The 14,010-nt window shown below is 51.1% G+C and overlaps 1 protein-coding gene across 1 annotated transcript in view; it reads right to left on the bottom strand.

Annotated features, from left to right (window-relative positions):
* The window catches only part of RIMBP2 (RIMS binding protein 2), a 97,282-nt gene that overhangs the window by 50,110 nt on the left and 33,162 nt on the right, over positions 1-14,010 (bottom strand). Inside the window, exons 3-4 of the mRNA XM_081252900.1 lie at positions 10,667-10,771; positions 2,542-2,592 (exon numbers count right to left, since the gene is read on the bottom strand). Of these exons, the coding sequence (XP_081109026.1) occupies positions 2,542-2,592; positions 10,667-10,768 (153 nt within the window). The 5' untranslated portion in view covers positions 10,769-10,771. The remainder of the gene's footprint in view (positions 1-2,541; positions 2,593-10,666; positions 10,772-14,010) is intronic.

The raw sequence follows: 14,010 nt of genomic DNA, 5'->3' as shown, positions 1-14,010 counted from the left end.
AAGGAAGTCACCAGCCTGCCAAGTAGGAGGCACAGAGAACGTGAACTTCCAAACGAAGACTACACTGCCCACTAGGGATGCTCAGGGGATCGACGGGCGGGGTCTCACTTGGGTTACTCTTGGTCAACAATTCTGGTTACTAAGGTGCTGAACCAGGATTGGCCAAGATTCCCAGGGGGCTTACACTCCTTCAGATATAGTTCTCCTTCCTGTAACCAGCCTGGCACTCTCCAAACAACGCTTCTTGAAGTACCCGGAGGGCTGGTTAAAACTCAGATTTCAGTCCCCCACCCCGGGTTTCTGACTCAGTGGGTCTGACAAGCTTCCCAGTGATGCCAATACTGCGGGTCCCAGAAGCCCGCTTTGAGAACCACCCAAGAGTGAGAAAAGTCGTTGGTGCTACAAATTCACGGCCAAACTCAGAGTTTTGGGAAAGGCTCAAAACCCTGTTTGGAGGGGCAGCTCATCTCTCTTCTTCCCCAGGCGGATGCCTGTGAGAAGAACGAGCAAAAGGGCCCCCAGCTGCTGGAAGGGTCGCTGCCCTCACCCGACACAGAAGGGGAATGGGACCGCTCAGGTGCAAGGTCTGAATTCCGATGACGGACCCACCAAATTCTGGGCTCCTGGCCGGGCTCGAAAGCACGTGGCTGACCCAAGGGTAGAATCACCCCGACAGTTCTCCTCCCCGAGGTCATCTGAATTCACAGAACGTTCTTCCAGCCTGAGAATGGAAGCCGGCTTTGCTGGCCCCGCTCATCACTTCAGAGGACAGAGCCCTGGGCCTCAATGCCCAGAATAAAGCATCTCCCTGGGGTGGAGCCCCCAGGGGCAGCTCCTCGGCTGCCCTGGCCCCAAGGAGCCCCAGGCACCCACGACTGCATCAGAAAGCTGCCCATTTTCGGAAGAGGAGGCGGATAGAGCGGGCCCAGGGGTGCGCGGCTGGTCCACGAATGGGGAAAGCATCACCAGGCACACGGGGAGGGGCAAACATCATTCCCTAAAATACCTGCATGCTGTCCAGCGTGTTCTGGGTGAAAAGCAAAGCAAGACACAATGACAGGAAGATGTTGTGAATAAAAGAAGACACAGATTCTCAGTGCATCTGCATTGCCTTTTCCGTTTTTCCAACCGAAGCACGTCGTCATGCCCATCCCCACGTGCCGGGGCACACACGGCCGCCAGCACCGGGTGACATGACCTCGGCGGGGCTGTCACAGAGCGGCAGCTCAGAAGGCAGATAAAAACAACACAGACGATCAGATCGATGGGCTTGGGGTGATGGGAAAAAAGAAACTGTACTTCCAGCCAGGAGACTATGTAAATCAAAGTGCGGTGAGTGATTCCGGCGGGGGGGAATGAAATGATTTTTCAGGGAGATGTATGGCCGTTTGGAGGTCTGTTTCCAGTCTCCTGGGTTATATATTTTCCCGCTTGCTATTTATTACTCTCAGCCCTCCAGATATTCATTAGCTAATGGACGCTTTCAAAAAATCAATTTTAATATATATGACCATAATGATGAAACCTTTTCCTGGGGGAGGCATAGATTTTAAAAGGCAATGTAAGAGATGAATATATTCAGTTTTAAGTGGCCGCTGGTCCCCTGGGGACAAGAGACAAGGTCATCTTAAAGAGGACAGGTGCTTCCCATGTGCGGAGATGGCAGGCCCAGCGGAAAGGCCCTCTTGGCCTTTCCTGATGGAACGGAACTAGGGGAGGAGGCCTCGGGGGGCCCCACAAGCTGCGCAGCCACACCCCGCTGCCGTGTCTGCAGTGAGGGGTCAGTAACTGGGCGACCTCTGTCTTCGGCAGAGAGACTCCTTACGTCCATGTATCATATGCACGAGGAGCGCAGACGGCAGAGGCCCCCGGGGGACCCAGGCGTTCCCCCTGCTCCCGAGGATGCTGGCAGCACGCCATCGGCCCCGGACGGAAGAGTGGTCCAGACCTGCCACCCACTTCCTGCCAAGCCCCCACCATCAGGGCCAGTGAGAAAGGCCTCTGGGCAGCTGGGGACGTGGGGACGGCGCCCGTGGCAGCACCTTGATCGCGTTCGCCGCTGTGATGCCTGCCAACGCCCCCCTCAGACGCCAAGAGCTTCCTTGGGCTTAGGGCTGTCACTTAACTCCCCCATTCATCTGTCACCCATAGGCATGGCCCATCCCCCGACCTTTCTCCTCGAGGAAATCATGCCCCCCCAACTGAACCGGCTCACCCTCCTTGCTTTCCATCCAGGAGGAGCCAGCAGAGGACAGCAGACCACCTCTGAGACCCACAGTGCTGATGCTGGCTGTGTGGCCACAGGAAAATTGCTTCACTTCTCTGTGCCTCACTTCCTCACGTGTAAAATGGGAACCATAATGGTGCCTATCATATACGCTGCTTGAGCTGACGACACAGGAGGATGTGTGAACAGCACTAGTAACCGGTACCCAGTGGGCACTCAGTAAAGGTTAACTATTGCTTCTATGAGGCATGAACGCAATATCCCCGGACCCCACCCACCCCCAGGAAGAAAGCCATCATGGCTGGTTCGCTTACCTCTAGCAGCTGCACTGCGCCTTCATGTTCTTTCTTAGCTTCAACCTGAGCCTTTTTTGATGATAAAAAAAAACAGAAGAGTGAACGTTTAAAGGGAGAAAAAGAGAATTAAAGATTAAGGTCTAAATTATCAGGGAGTGTGGGTCATTGATTTTTATTCCTCTAATAAACCCCTAAATTCTAAGGGTCTAAATCAGTTTTCATTTTTCTCTCCCTTTGGGCAAGATGGAATGGATTCGGGTTTGATGCTCTTTGTAAAAACTGGAAAGCGCCCCCTGATCTGGCAGAGAACAGGGAGGCTGCTGGGATTCAGCTGGTGCATGAGGGTAGGAGCCGGATTCTATTCTCGAGGCTGAACCCAGACAGCAGGATAATTCTTCCCAAAGCCTCAGGGAGCACCATCATTTTCTCAAATGTCCTTAACTGCTTGAGAAATAAAACACAATCATGCGAACTTGACCCCTAGATAACTGAAGGTCTGCTGAAATCCCACCAGGTCCTGAGGAGGAGCTGCCCAGGTGGTCCTGAGAGCCCAGGCTCTCAGTTGTAGCAGGGGGGCTGCCTTCTTCAAATTATCTGACACAAAGCCATCCGCTCCACAGAATAAGAAATTGTACAAGTTTCACCAAAGAAATTTCTCAGGATGGCTGCTGCCCAGGCCACATGGTAAGTTCACACAAAACTGAGATGCAACATTATTATTTCCTGTCCTCACGGACCCTGAAGTTCTAATATTGTGATGACAGTAAATATCCGTTGTGTTTGTTTGCCTGGAACTATGTCCTGGGAAGAGGTCCTGACTTTGCTGGGGATCCACTGAATACATGAGAAAGGTTCTAGACTCACAGTGATTGGTTAGTGGGTGAGTGCATGATCCAGTTAGAACAAAGAGACTTTGCCTGGGAATGCTGGGAGGAAGGGAGGCTCCTTGCCTTTGGAACTTGAGGCTGAGTGGAGGAGAGTTTGGAGCAGCTGCAGCCACCTTGCCACCATGAGGGGCAAACTTGGAGCAGCCAGGGGCCTTGACGTGGAAACCAGAAATGAAGCCAAGGCAAGGGAGAGCAGAGGCAGGAGAGCCATGGAGGTCTGATGGGACTTGGGAGGTGCTGGGTTCAACCACGCCTGAAGCCAGCTGATCTGGGCCCTAGATCCAGCCGCATCTGAAGCTAGATTTTCAGTTGTGTGTACAACTGAAATTCTCTTTTTGTGTTTTTTGTCACTTGAAACCAAGAGTCCTAATGAGCACAACTGTCGATTGTTGAAGGCATGACACCTCCCATTTTAAAGCTGGAGACACCAAAATTTAGTGAGAGGGTGCGGGTGTCATAAGACGGAGGAGGAAGGCCTGTCCCCACATCACCACCTTGATGCCTCCTATCAAACTGGTCTCCCAGGTCTCACAAACATTTAGAGAAGATGTTCTCCTGATGCTATAGGGTAGCTGCCTCTGAAAATTGAGCACTAAGGAAGAATCCATGTATTAAATTCAGATTTACATTTAGAATTCTCATTTCTGGAGGAATATTTTCTCCAGGTGCCTGGAGAATAAGGAGGAGAAGAGTTAACCTCATAAATAAGCCAGTGAGAGCCAGTGAGAGCCATCTCAACAGTTCTGCTTCTCACTTGAAAACTTCCGTGAGTCGGAAAGAGGGAAGGGCTTGGCTTCCCCAGCACAGACTAAAAGTGAAAAGTAGCCTGAGATTTCCATAGAGTTCATTCATATGCATTTCATTCTCACATATTTCCAATGAGGCTTTTAAGAGCTGGGGAAGTGAATAGAACCCAGCAAATTAACTAGACCATTCTTGAATTCAGCTCCATCTTCAAAGGCTCAAAATTATTCCTTTCAAAGCAAGAACAACAAGAGGGACAATAAATCACGAAATAGAAAAAAAAAAGACAAACAACCAGAGAACATACAGGGATTATATAAATAACACCATCATTGAGCCACTTGAGTCAAAGATAGTTTTCAAATGGCAGAATGAAAAACAACTAAAAACCCCATCGCAGGCTGTTACAACACAGCCAAGCTGGCAGTAACAACTTCATTTCTGGTTTCAAGTGGAAATCAGGAGTTCGTTTTTGTAGGCTACTTGCAAGCTGGGCCATTTGGGCAATCAGAATAGATGGTTAAAATTAACAGTTAAAATTGGCAGCACTGAATTCCTGCAGAATCTAAGCAACAGCTTAAGTAAGACTCATTTCAGGGGCCACTGCCAGCGCATGGGGGAAGCTGAGATCTTCACGCAGACACGATTTCCTACAGAACACAGTGAATTTGAGAGGGACCATGACTCCTAGGGAGGCCCACAGTCCTGCTGTCAGAAGAAGGGGCCTGTCATCTAGGGGATCAAATGTCCAGGGGGTGGGTTGACACCGCAGCAAACACATTTGTTTCAGGGGAGGCATAGCTGTGTAGAGGGGATGTAGCTTTCCCGCTGCCAAAGCTCTGGACATTTGGCTCAGACAGACTGGACACGTAATACTCAGAATTATAAGTACCCAAGCACCTTGGTGATGGGGTTGGGAGTACGGATGCTGGTTGGTATGAGCAGGGGGACGGTCATTTGTGGGTGCTCTTAATCTCAGCTCCACAGAAAAGAGAACAAGATTCATGGACTCAAGAGTGAGGGCTATACAGATCCTCAAGTCAGGTCCCTGAGCTCCACAGAGCTGAGGAAGCCATAAACCAATATTCCAGGCACGTGTCATAGGAGAAAACAAGAACTGAATGAACTCGGAGGGTCAGCCTGCGAACCCCGCCTCCCACCATCCACGTACAACAACTAAATCCAAAACATCCAAGGGAAGTACTTGACATGGAGGCAAAGCACTCTTTTGAGATGTGGGGTGAGCTTGGCTTCTTTTAGCAACGCACGTGTCAGTAATGGCCTTAAACCTGGAACCTTCATTTCCCACACGGGAGGAATTTGAAAGGACAGTCACATTGATCAGATCTGCAGACGAATTTTAAATGTGGAAAAACTCTTTTGCTCATACATCTGGATTCTTATAGCTGCTAACTCTAATAAGACAAAGAGGTAACCCGCACGAGAAACTGGAAATCTGAAGCAGCTAAAGCAGCTGGACTTCGGTCGCTGTTTCCCTAGAGACATCGGCGTCGGAGTCAGGCCTCCAGGTCCTGCATGTAAGGGGACCCGCATCCCGCAGGTTCCGGGTGACGGCTGACAGCTGCCACCACTCATGCATTCAACAGACATTTATAAAGGATTGCCTAGAACTTACCATCAGTTATCCTGGTAATTTCATATGACCATGAACTACATCAATGGATGGAATCTTACTACATCTCCCATTCGTTCATCCATTCATTCATTCAAAGGTCCCAAGTATCTCCATTCATTCATTCATTCACTCCTCCACTAATTCATCCATCCATTCATTCATTCATCCAAAGTTGCCAAGCATCACTTGTTGAGTACCTGCTCTGTGGCAGGCAATGTTCTGGGAGTGCAGATGATAGGCAAAGAGGTACATCAAAGAGCAAGTGGCATCCCTAAATGGGGTGAAGTGGCAGAGAGCACCAGGGCTCGCGGGTTGAGGCCATTCAGGCAGGGAGGCCAGGTGGAGACTTCAGTGACAGCAATAAGCCAGCTCTGCCGTTTCCTGGGGACCAGGCATTCTGGGTGGAGAGTGACACAGGACAGGAGGAGACAGAGGCAGGCGGGGACTTCAAGAAGGTGACACATGCATCCCAGGTACTGGGCCCAGAACGTGCTGCACTTAGAGCAAATGTTCACCGTGTGGCTTTTATTATTATTGTCATTGTCCACAGCCTACGTGCACAGCCTCGCTCACGCGCACTGCTGTGCCGTTAGCCCCTACACATGGCTGACACGTGGCTGACACATGATGCCCAAGAGCTGCTTTTTGAATGAATGGAAGTGCGGATTCTTGGCTCGGCCACTGGCACCCCAATCTCCACAAGCAGGTGTCCTGTGGAAAAGTCCTCGTGGATGGGACTCGCTCTGTTTGGACTTTTATTTTTTTAAGCTATGCCTCCACCAGCTGCCAGAGATAAGGGTTGGCTGATGGTCCTACCTTACCTTGATTCCCATCAGAATAGCCTTGGGCAGTTTGATCATTCGTTCATTCTTTAATTCAACAAGTGTTTTCACTTGCACATTATTTCACCTGCTTCTCCCAACCACCGTTTTGAGCAGAGGGATGAGCTGAGCCTGCAGGGAGGGAGAGCTCCCTGGAGAAGGTTCCGGGCTCCTGACCTTCGAGCTGGCTGAATGCCCAGACCTGCCTTAGGGTGGCCAGGTCCAGAGGTGAGGCTGAAACCACAAAGGGATCTCCAAGAAGTGTTAATGTCAAAAAATCCACCTACATTTCATGGGAAAATATACCCCTAGCTTCCTTAGACACATCCTGTACATCAAGAAAAAAATATATTATGGGATCCAGGAAGCAGCGGATCCAACAAAGTACAGAAAGGTGTAAAGGGAATTCCCAAGATGATGGTGAAAGGCATTTCCAGGCCCAGCTCTGATTTGGCCTCCGGAGCAACCAGCCTGGACTGGAAGAAGAGGCCGGGCTCCAGGCAGGACGTCTCAGGGGAAAATGGAATTAAAGCATCCCCTGAGGAGCAGGACCATCTCAAGAGGAATTCTCAGCTCTGGCAGAGAGTCTGGCAATAGGGGAGTGATGGGTACACAGAGGACTGAGCAAACACACAGAAAGAGGCAACTCACTCCAGGGAAAAGGAAACGCTGTGCAAAAAAGGAAATGCTGCCCTTTGCAGAGCCTGGCAGGTCGTGTGCAGAGCACGCGTTGCGGAGGATGGAACAGGATTCAACTGGGGACATGACGTCTGAGATCGTCCAAGCTGGATGTCTAGTTGGACAAAAGAAGTGGGGTTCAGAGGCAGAATGTGACTTGGAGAACCAAATCTGGCAGTTGGCACACAGGTGGCATTCAAACCCACGGGGACCTAGCGAGCGTACGTCAAGAAGAGACGTGGCTTGTGGACTGATTCTGGGGGATGTTTAGAGGGCGTCTGTGGGGAAGGAGGAAAACTGGAAGAGGGTGGGGTCCTGGAAGCCTGGGGGGTGGGGAGATGGACCCCCTCAAACTGTGCCTCTGGGTCAAAGAGGATGAGGGCAGGGCACTGACCACTGAGCAGGACGTCCCGGGTGACTTAACAAGAGCCACAGCACTGGGGAGATGAAGGTGGGTCCCAAGGGAGTGGGTTCAAGAAATACTGGGATTTGCAGCAGCATGGATGCAACTAGAGATGCTCATACTAAGTGAAGCAAGTCAGACAGAGAAAGACAAATACCATAGGATATCACTTACACGTGGAATCTAAAATACGACACAAATGAACGTATCTGCAAAACAGAAACGGACTCACAGGCCTATAGAACAGACTGGTGGTTGCCAAGGGGGAGGGCCCTGGGGGAGGGATGGAGTGGGAGGCTAGGATTAGCAGGGGCAGGCTCATATACGGCGTGAGTAAACAACAAGGTCCTACTGTAGAGCCCAGAGAGCTATAGCCAGTATCCTATGATAAACCATGATGAAAAAGAATAGTAAAAAAAAGAATGTATATATATGTATAACTGAATCACTTTGCTGTGCAACAGAAATTAACACAACACTGTATATCAACTATACTTCAATTTAAAAAAAAAAAAGAAAGAATGGGAGTTGTAGTCAGAGGGAATAGGCGGCCCCTTGGAGATATCTCACACTGTGGTCTCATGAGAATCCAATTGGAACTCAGAGAGCTCTGGTGACTTTTATTGAGGTAGGGGGACAAGGGCTAGACTTTGTCCTTCCACAGGACATGGGCCCTTGCATAATGGGTGTCTGCCACTCATTTCAACTTCACCCCATCTGAAGCCGCTGCCTTCATCAATCTCTCACTTCATTCTGTGTGTTTTCCTCCATGGCCTTTTCTTGATCTGAACTGATTGAATTCTTCATGTACTCGTTCCCTTACTCTCACTCTGTAAGGCAGAGGTCTTGACCTACCCTGCACTGCATTCCCAGTTTTCAGAACAATGGCTGAGCAGCCAACGCATAGGTGGCAGCCGGCAAACGTTTGCTGCAGGAAGGAAGGAGTGATCAGGGTGTCGCATGAGGGCCATCCATGCTGGAAGTCAAATGGACACGCAAACTCTGGAAAGAACGCGTCCATCTTGTTCCATTCAAGCCTCAACCTTTCTCTTCTAAAACTTTAAAAAAAAAAAATCAGAGCTCTAAGAAATTACGAAGTGGACACATTCATCTTTCATTAGTTTTTCTTCCTGTGTTCCCCCACTGAGGAAGCATCCGTGTGTCCAAAATAGAGACAAGGATGAATACAGGGGAAGAAAGAAGCAAAAGAAGTTGGATGGTGCCCAGGAGAGACTCTGGGAGCTGAATGACGGGCTTGGCTCTAGTGCACTTTCCCTGGCATCAAGTGCTTCGTAAATAAAACTCCAGGCTCATGGAAAATGATGCTCTGCTGAGAAAATCTGACCTGTCGCCCTTGCTGGACAATACTTGTATTTCTGTCGGCTTATTATCTGTCCTGGAAATTCCCAGCCTGGGGACATGGCTTCTGGGGAGGCAGTGAAGGAGCGCGCATATCAGGCAGGTATCTCCAGGCACCGAAAGGTCCCTCACACACGGCAGGAGAAGATAAGAGCAATATCACTGTCTGTATCCCAGCAATATCCTTTCTGGATAGCATCTAATGAAATAGCGCTGCTCAGTGGGTCAGCCAACTTACTATGACAGGTGACAAGGACTGCGGCTGTGTCCACCGCACCAGCCCGATGAAATCTATCCTTAGCACGAGGTCTCCATAAATAAGAGAAACAGCATCAGAAGTTATCTGCCCCATGCCACAGGCTCCGCTAATAAACGCGGGAGGAGAAAAACCACTCTCACAGATAGGGGTCACCACCCAGGCAGGGTAAGCCATTGTGTCCTTTATTATTTGAGATCAAAGACCTGGAGGGACCGTCGGGGGATGGAAGGACCCACCGACTGGAAGAAGAGGCGTCTGCTGCCCATCCCAGCTGGCACCGGGTGGCGTCTGGGACCAGCACCTGTGCCAACGGTCACACTGTGCCCTGGCTGGAAAGGCTGGCTGCCCTCCCATGGGTGGGGGGCACCGGGCTTTGGGAAAGAAATGCAATGAGCGATAGACACAGGGACCCAAGACCCATGGCTCTGAAAGAGGAAGCCTCAGACGCATCTGGAGAGGGCCAAGAGGACGGAGGCCTGTGACTAAGGATGGGGCGGGAATTAACTTTCTTGGTCCCCAAACCATCACAGGTGACGTGGGGATACACATTCTGAACGGCTCAGTGTCCCACTCCGCGCCCCGCCTCCCTCCCTCTGGTGTCTGGTCTTTCGTCTTCCTCCCCTCTTTTCTCTCCTTATTTCTCTCCCTTTCTTTCTTCTTTCTGTGTCCCCTGTCCCTCTCTTTCTCTCTCTCTCTTGTCCTTCGTCCATGAGATCATGCTGCACATATTGCTCTGAAACTTGATTTGCTCACTTAGAAAACCGTCATGTAACCCTCCCCAAGAGCAGCTGTAAACCAGAATGATTCCCCCCAAGGCTGTCACGCTGCTTTGTGGTACGGGTGCCCCGCGAGTCACACAACCACACCCTGGCATGAGCATTCGATTTAACCCCGTTACCTGTGCCCACACTACAGGACTGCAAACGAAACCAAACCATCATTTTGAACGGGTTCCTGTGTTTCGTACAGGGCATATTCGGCATATTCCCAGAATGGAAGGTCGCAGGGTCAAGGTAGACCTGTGCTTTTAGCTTTCATGGATGCTGTCAGTTTGCTTGCCCCCAGAGCTGAAGCAATTCATACCCTTTTCCATACTCCACAGGCGTGTCATTTTCCCTACAGTCTCTCCAGCAACGACTGTTAGAGCTTTTCCTTTGATTTTTTTGCAGTTTAGAACATAATCACAAGTCAACTTAGGGGAAACTAGAGAGCACAGGGACTCCTTCCGCGCCAGGAAGGAGAGGCAGGCGCTCCCAAGCCTGTGAGGAAGGGCTCAGGAGAACAGCCAGCCAACCGCACCCAGGTCCCCCGTCCACCGCCCACGTCCCCCCAGCCCCCAGCCCCAGCCCGGCTCACCTTCTGCAGGAGGTCGATTTCCTGCTGCTTGGCGCTGAGGACGGCCAGGGCTTGTTCATGCTCCAACTGCAGCTGCTGCCGCCGTTCCGCGGCCTCTCGCATGTGCTGTGTGTGGGGTGGGGGGGGCAGGTCAGCCCAGCGCCCGGCAGGGAGCTGCGTCCTGGGTCCCCACGGCCGGCTCCCCGCTCTGACTCACCGCCTGCATCCCCGGCTTCTCCCGAGGGCAGCAGGACCAGCCGGGGAAACCCTCACCCCCACAAGCCTTCCTCCCCCGTTTTCACATTTTCTAGTTTACGTGCCAGGAGCACGTGAGCAGAGCTGCAGGTTCCCGTGCTGTGGAGGTGAAGCCCTCTTCTTCCTGTTTGGAAAAAATCCTCCCTTCTCTCCGTGTTTTTCCCCCAGGTCTTCTGCAAATACCAGCCAAGACCTATGGACCTTTCCCTACATAGGGGTACTGTTCCAAGCTGTTTACTACCATTTAACTCATGTCATCCACAATAATCGTAGGAGAGAGGTACTGTAACTTAGCCCCATTCTGCAGATGGGAAAACTGACACACCAAGTTCTCCTTGTTTGTCACACATGGCGAGTGGCCGTCTGGGATTCAAATCGGATGCCTCTGTGGAGCCTCTGAATCTCAGGTTTTGGTCCTGTCCGCTCGCCCTGGTGAAGCGGGGTGCCCAGCCCCAACAAGTCCAAATGCCCCCTCGTTTGTCCCTCTGCAAAGGTCCCACCGAGGCAGGGAGTCCCAGGGCTGGACCCTTCTTCTGAGCGGAGCATCTTCTCCCCACCTCTGATGATTTCTCGTCACCCAAAGTCATCCCCCAGGAGAACCCACCAGCAAGCATCCCCGGACACCGGGACCTCCCCGGCCCTAACAGTGACCACCTGTGAACCCTGGTGGGGAGGAAACATGAGAAATGACACCATGTAGAAAAAAAGGCGTGGGTGGGATAGACTTTCACACAGGCAGAATCACAGGGAATGTTTCATGGCAAACCAGATGCACAACATTGAATTCAGCTTCCCCCCCTCCCCTCCCCACCCTCCCCTCCCACCCTCCCTCCTTCCTTCCCTCTTCTTTCTTTCCTATCTCTTTTTTATAACGAGATCTATGCCAAAGGTGGCTTAGCAATCAACATTTAAAAAATCTGGATCTTTTCACAAAAGTTTTAGCTATGTGTCCCACCTGGAGGGGCTGGCAGAGGCTGAGTCGGAGCTGTTCCTTTCCCGAGCACATGCCTCCTTTTTGCCGCTGTCCCTGCAGACCCAGTGTCTCACCCTCCTGTGACCTGACATCCGAGGGCATGACCCATGTAATACAGACAGGAGACACCTTGATATAATGGGGAAGGGACCCTAACATACCTTCCTCCTTAGCTTGAATTTGTTGATGACTTCTTATTATTACTTTTAAATTTTGTTTTAATTCTTTTACTTATTTTTATCCCCCAGGCTGGGGAAGGGGTCTCAGAGAGATAAGGGCAGAGAAGCAAATATATTCTCTTCACCATTTTCCCCAAGTCCATCCTACCCACTGCCACCAAAAGCTCCTTCCTTCTGGGAAAGGCCTTGGCACTCAACAATTTTAACTGCGGATGGGGAAGCTTTGCGGGTTCACATCCCAAAGTTCTATGTTGTTTTTTTTTTTTTTGCATTAAACAGTACAGTCTTCCTGCCGCCCATGTTGCACGTGTTACATGCGTGGCGACATCACGCTCTGGCTTTGTCTCCAGTTTGGGGCTAAACAGCCTTGCAGCCCCTCCGCTGTCACACTTCCCTGGGAAGGTGCAATTTCTTGGCCCCTCGGTGGATGAGCGCTGGTTTCACTGTTGCTGTGGAAACTCTCACCAGAACCCAGGATCCTGGGAAGTTAGAACCCCTCAAGCATGAACCAAACCCCCTGAAAAGGTGGAAATGGGTGTGTTTGTCGATGACTATAACCTGCCCCGAGTTGGGACTGGAATGGGTCGTTTGTGTCTACATGTGGGCGGGAGGAGAAACAGCACACACGCGTCTCCTTGCATCCGCTCCAGCCTCCAGCCTTCCTGGTCTGACTGCGCCTCGCCTTCCTGGACGGGAGAGGGGTTATTGCCACGTAGCTTCCCAAGAGCCAGTCTTGAACACGGCTCTCCTGGCCCTGTGGAGCTCTGATTACCAACTTGGGCCTAGCGATTTCTAATGATCTCTTGTGACAGGTTCGACTCCCCCCCGCCCACCACCAACCCACCCTGATTCCCTGACCAGTGGCCCAAGGCACCGGGCATTTTCAGGAACACTAAGACGAACCCCCAGAGCCTCTAAAGATGTCAGGAATTCTCTGAGCTTCCAAGAAGCTTTGGAAATTCTTCCACAAACACTTCTCACTGACTCAGAGGGATATTACTTTTGCCTGGTATTGGTTTTCTTCTTAAGGGCACGAGAGTTCCCTAATACTTATCCTCCACCAACTTTCATGGGGTTGTCAGAGGGTCCATGGGACCGTGTGTGAGGCTTTTCGTTCTAGAGAGGAGTATTTCTGTTCCATTCCTTCACTCATTTGCTTCTGTATATTTATTCATTCAACCAACATTTACTGGGTACGTGTCATGTGCCACGACACTGGGCATCCAGAACAACAGGGTCCTGCCTCCACGGATGGACATTCTAATTGGGCGAGCGGGTAAGAAAGGACATGGGCCAGCAAATACACAAGGAAATGTCAACTGCAGCAAGACGCGTCAGGTTGAACCACTAAAACGGATATTCAATCATTTTGCCTTATAAGACTGGCTGTTTCACATAGCCTAATCCTGGGATGAAATGTCAACCCAATACTGTAATGAAGACTCGCTCATTCATTCATTCAACAAACAATTACCAAGTACTTGTCAGGTGCCCGTCACCACCCTGGGTTCTGAAGGTGATAGCAGTGAAAACAAACACACATAAGACCAAGTCTCTTGGAGTTTACACTCAAGAGGGAGAGACAGACCCTACCCACGTACATTAAACAATATGGAGTGTGTCAGGTGGTCCTAAGTGTTAACGAGAAAAATATGGCGTGGGATGGGGGACTATGGAGCTGCAGGTGTAGCAGAGGCTGGCGGTATTCACTGAAGTGGCCGGAGCCCCCACAAGAAGAAGCGGAGACCAGAGGCTGGTGACAGAGCTCCCCCCGAGGAAGGGCTGTGGGTGGAGTCCAGGCGTGGGAGCAGCATGGCGCCTGGATGCCGCCCATTCCCACCGAGCTGAGGCACGGAGCCAAGCTGCTAACAGGACTGTGGGGCATGGGGGCTGCACTGAGCTCCTAGGAAGCTTCCAGAAGGTTCCCTTCTCCAGACACCGCTCGCTGGTGCGGACAA

The sequence above is a fragment of the Mesoplodon bidens genome (assembly GCF_964165515.1).
Source record: "Mesoplodon bidens genome assembly, chromosome: 13".
NCBI lineage: Eukaryota > Metazoa > Chordata > Mammalia > Artiodactyla > Ziphiidae > Mesoplodon > Mesoplodon bidens.
The sequence above is the reverse complement of the archived record's forward strand: the minus strand, read 5'-3'. Positions and strand labels throughout refer to the sequence as shown.